This window comes from Lactuca saligna, chromosome 4, assembly GCF_052625555.1.
Source record: "Lactuca saligna cultivar CGN05327 chromosome 4, ASM5262555v1, whole genome shotgun sequence".
Lineage (NCBI taxonomy): Eukaryota > Viridiplantae > Streptophyta > Magnoliopsida > Asterales > Asteraceae > Lactuca > Lactuca saligna.
In genome coordinates this window covers 96,687,503-96,692,791 of record NC_136420.1, presented here as the reverse complement: position 1 = coordinate 96,692,791, position 5,289 = coordinate 96,687,503, and the positions used below count along the sequence as shown (strand labels likewise).

At 32.1% G+C, this 5,289-nt stretch overlaps 1 protein-coding gene across 1 annotated transcript; it reads right to left on the bottom strand.

Moving 5' to 3' along the window:
- Positions 1-4,230: 4,230 nt before the first annotated feature.
- On the bottom strand, positions 4,231-5,000 carry LOC145042428 (peptidyl-prolyl cis-trans isomerase 2). The gene has a single exon (XM_078990847.1). The coding sequence runs from the start codon at positions 4,914-4,916 to the stop codon at positions 4,401-4,403; it is 516 nt and encodes a 171-aa protein (XP_078846973.1). The 5' UTR covers positions 4,917-5,000; the 3' UTR covers positions 4,231-4,400.
- Between the last annotated feature and the right edge of the window lie 289 nt (positions 5,001-5,289).

Below are 5,289 nucleotides of genomic sequence, written 5' to 3'. Positions count from 1 at the left end.
AATCTATTATTTATAAAAATAAACCAAGAAAACTAACATATTTAATTTATTATATACCATATGAATAAAATAAATTATTACAACCATTTTATAATAAAAACAACAAACGCAATGGTCGTTGGCTAGTTTATGCACATCATACATATTAAACAACATTTATTTTTTTAAGACAACTTTAAATGACAAAATGTATGAAACTTTTGTTACATAAAAAAAATAACAATTATAAAGTTGTCATATAAAATATGTATGAACTTGTTTTTATACAAAACCAAGTTATACATATTCTCCGAACTAAGATTCCAAAAATCAAAAAATCTAATCAAACTTGCAAGGTGGCTCTTGATACCAACTGTTGGGTTTTTATTCAAAATTAATTTCAAAAATATAAAATTTAGCAACGAAATACTTAATAATTTTTAATAGCATAAACAAATTTATATCCACCAAGGATCATCTTGTAAGTTGTAGAAAAATTAAACACTGACCAAAGAAGATATGAAGAAATCGCAACCTTTGTAGTTTTTTGGGTTCTCTTGGGAGGCTTTGAATTGATGAAGAATGATGAACTTAAGAAACACCAGCAATGACTCAACTTGATGTAGAATGTTAGTTCTTTTGTATAAAACTCTTAATCTTCTAAGCTTGAAGTTCATAGCCAATATGAACTTCACGAGAGCATAAGAATAAGCAAGTAATCTTCAAGAAAGGATGAATGAGAGCGAGAGAGTACACATGCAAAAGAATGTTATAGTCTTAAAGGCCAAGAGAAGCAAGTCAAATGCAAGCCTCATGTATATATTACACAAAGGGTCTTAAGCCTTTAAGACAACTATGGTGCCCTTGAAAGAAACCATTTACTTTTGATTAAACTAATCAAAAGTCCATACCCTTTTTCTTTCTCTCAATTTTTTGTCACGTTTCACAAAAAGAAGACAAAAGTTTTATATTTTATAAACCAAATTTATAAAATATAAACTTTAACTTTTTGGTAAAGACAAAAGAATTCATCTAGTCCAAAATGTTGTACATGACTTATAATTCATACCACATGAACTATATAATGTTATTTGCTAATAAAAATTATTATTTCCAATAAATAAATAATTTCCAATTTAATTATAAGAGTTTATTAAATATTTATTTAAATCAATTTCTAATAAATAATCGGTTATATCAGGTTGTTGTTAGTGTGATCCATTAGTATCATATGTTAAATAGCAATATCACTTTAATATGATTCTTGAGCATATAAGATCCTTCAGGGTGTACTCATGATATATGTATGTGAATAGGAGATTTGATTGCCACATGTTAGAGTTGAGATTTTGTGTGGATGCATTGTGAGTATGATAAAATATGTGGTATACTGGGGAATTCAGTAAGCTTTATCCTTATTGTTTTGGATTAAACATTTTGCAGGCCATTCATGAGAAGAGCACGGCGGCACTATACACACGCATCGAAGATGTTCGTTTTCGCAGTTTGTAAACTTAACTCCAATATTATATGGTTTTAATCAAATGAATGTTACTTGATGGTTTTTGAAACAAATGTTTTAATTGTTTTTTTTAACCGGCAGATATAATATATAATCTATTCCTAAAATAACACCTAAATCCACCTAAGTCCACGATAGGACTTGAATCCTCGACTTCAAGAAGGGAGGACACCACGTGATACCTTTGAGCTAGAAGCCCTTTGATTTATAATTGGTTGTCATATTTATAAAAAAATTGTAATTTTCGAAATGTTACATAAAGCCTCAAGAAAACATTAGTTGGTTAAAGATTCGAGGCAATCCTACGAGGGCTTTAGCGAGTGAAGGTGATTCTAGGCTAATTATGCATATGCGAGAAGGGATTCCACATGTTGCGTTAAAAGAACTCTACTTTGATACTTCGAGTTTGGTAGGTGGACTGGCTATTTATTGTAAAGTTTTAGATGATCAAACTCTTGATCTTAAAAATTCTCTTTCCAACTGAGTCGATAATTGTCAAGCCACGGTTATTTTTCCCCTATGATACTTCGAGTCCATTGTTCCATGAAAAATGGGAAGATTGATTTCATCCAAATATAAGATCACTTATTTGAAATTCAGAGGTATGGTTAGGACCTCCAAACATAAAAGAAGTCGTTCATGCCCCTACAATTCGTATATTCATTTATCCCAAAACAAATATATGCCATATAATTTCACTCACAATAGAGAGCAGAAAACGACTAATTCGGCCTACTTGAAATCTTAAAAACTATTAAAATGGGCAACATTGTTGGCTTCCAAATGGTAAGTGCATACCAAATTCTTAGGAGTATAACCCAAGGTGAAGGAAAAGTCGGTGTTCCCTAATAAAGAGTCTTGTCCATAAATATAAGAGGTGCATGTTGTGTCGCCTTTTTCAATTAGGAGGGAACACCAAATCAATTTTATGAGTGTTCAAGATACTTAAATGGAGAATACCTCAAACAATTTATTTAATCAAATTCAGGAGTTGGTAGCTTTTGATACAACTGGGATCAAGTCTAGAGGCAAATCTATTGTCTTATATCGTTTTGAGAGTCTATGTATATTAAAAAAATAATAAAAATGATAATAATAATATTAAAAAATAAAATAAAAAACACGATACACAAAAAACTACCGTAATAAATGAAAATGTTATTGTCACTTGTCACTCTCTCATTTAATTAACCATATGTCATTTTGTCATAATTTTGAAATATATTTATTTTCCACTTGTCAATTACTTCACTAGATGTGAGATTCGTATGTTATACAGGTTTGATAAAACAAAAAATTAAATATGAAAGTTTAATAAAATTTTATTTAAATTTGAAATTTAAAATTTAAAATTTGAATTTAAAGGAAACATATTAAATATTATATCAATAATAATATTGTAATTTATTAGTTATGTTCAATTAAGGCAATTATTAATTGAGGTGTAAATATGATGTGTTAATTAAGAAAATATAAAAAAAAAATAAGAAAATGACAAATGAAAAAAACAATTATTTAAAAATACCAAAAAATAACATGTATCCAAGTTAATGAGAAAGTGACATGTATCCAAATTATTTTCATTTATTAGGAAGGATTATTATTATTCATTTACACTATACCATTAATTTAGTTTCTATAAATTAAACATACTATAATAACTAGTTGTGAAACATGTATATTATACGAGTTAATTTAAATATAATGTTTAAATAAGAGCTATTAAATGAGAAGTTTATTTAAATTTGAAATATGAAATAAGTAAAAATTTAAAAAAAAAAAAAAACATGCAAAATATAATTTAATTAAAATTATATGTTTAAATCATGTATTAATCCTCCTGTCTTTTATTTCTACGGATCTTCTTATTACATCAACACAAATATCAAAATAAAAAGAACGGATTATCTATGGCTCCTTGCTACATATTGGGCATTAAGACTTGTTATATCAACACAGATATCAAAATAAAAAGAACGAATTATCTATGGCTCCTTGCTACACATTGGGCATTAAGACAGATCGTCTCTGTGAGATTATCTTTTGAGTCTTAAAGCTTCAAGTGATAGGTTTGGCACTCCTCTAATCTGTGATTCTAGTGTTGGAGCTTTTAATCCTTTCATTTTGGAAAGCTGTCTATCCAAGTACAATATGGAAGGTAACAAAATGGTAGAAAGTTGAGTACACTAGACAAGTCGTTGGCTCATAAATACCGGTCACGACTTTAGTTTTTCCCTACCTAGGGATCATTAAGATCACTATTGACTACCCTAGTTGATGAAGTGCAATCGCATGAAACTGTACAGAAACCATGGGTGATTGATAGTGTTTTTTCGTCTACAAATTGCATAAAACAAAATATCTTCCCCTTTAAATTCAAAGAAATCGTTTGGTGATCTTTTCTAATGCCTTTATTTTGTGTTTTTGCTTTACTATAATCCGTCCACTGTCCAAAAATTACGACGTATAAACCTTTTAAGCTTTTTATTTCAATAGAAAATTAAAAGTCTCCAAATCCCCATTTTAATGCATTGAAAAATAAAACACATCCACCAATCTGGTATAACAACACAAAATCTGTAATCCCACTTTGGGTAATAGATCCAAGCACACAAACAGCTACAAAACCCCACACACTTTCAAGCCAGAATATTAGTTAATCATCAAATTACGAAAACCCCACGATAAGTAACATCAAATTAAGCAAAACCCACGATAATGGAAGATCATAACAGTGAAAGTGTGAAACTAATCTTATTTATACCAAGCATAAAGTCAACGAAACCACCCACACACATAGATAAACCCTAAGAACAACCACCATGAAAACGATTAAAGATCACACAGGAAAGGAAAAATCAGAAAGATATAGAAACTCATCCAGTCTGATACAGATCCATCAGAGTTGACCGCAATCGGCGACGACCACCGGCTTTGAGGTGGTTCCGCTGCCAGATCCAACCTTCTCGATCGCCTTCACAACATCCATTCCTTCAACGACCCTTCCGAACACGACGTGCTTGCCGTCGAGCCACTCGGTTTTAGCGGTGCAGATGAAAAACTGCGATCCGTTGGTGTTGGGACCGGCGTTGGCCATGGAGAGGATACCTGGACCGGTGTGCTTCTTGATGAAGTTCTCATCAGCGAACTTGTTTCCGTAGATTGATTCGCCGCCGGTTCCGTTTCCTCTGGTGAAGTCACCTCCCTGGCACATGAAGTTAGGGATAACACGGTGGAAGCAGGATCCCTTGAAATGCAAGGGCTTGCCGGAGGTACCTTTTCCCTTCTCACCGGTGCACAGAGCGCGGAAGTTCTCGGCGGTTCTGGGAGTGGTATCGGCATACAGCTCCATGACGATCCTCCCGGCGGGGGCACCACCGACGGTCATGTCAAAGAAAACCTTAGGGTTAGCCATTAATGGATTTTTGGTAAAGATTATCCTTACACTATTTCCCAGAGTCAAAAACAGATGCTTTTAGGGTTTAGGGGTTGAAGTCGTCTGAAGTTATATAGTGCGCTGGACGATTGATTTTTTATGTAACACTCATCTATGCCGTTGAAAGTTACACGTGTCGTCAGCTAAAGGTGTCGTGGTGAACTAGGGTTAGATGATGCTTAACCATGGTTTGTTATGTCACGAACGAATCACGTGGTATATGCTGCCTAAATATTCCCAAGATTTAAAAATAATAATAATAATAATAATAATAATAATAATAATAAAGAGTTTATTTGTGTAGACTCAGATTAAAGTGAAGATGGAAAATGATTAATGTTTAGGCCGAAAG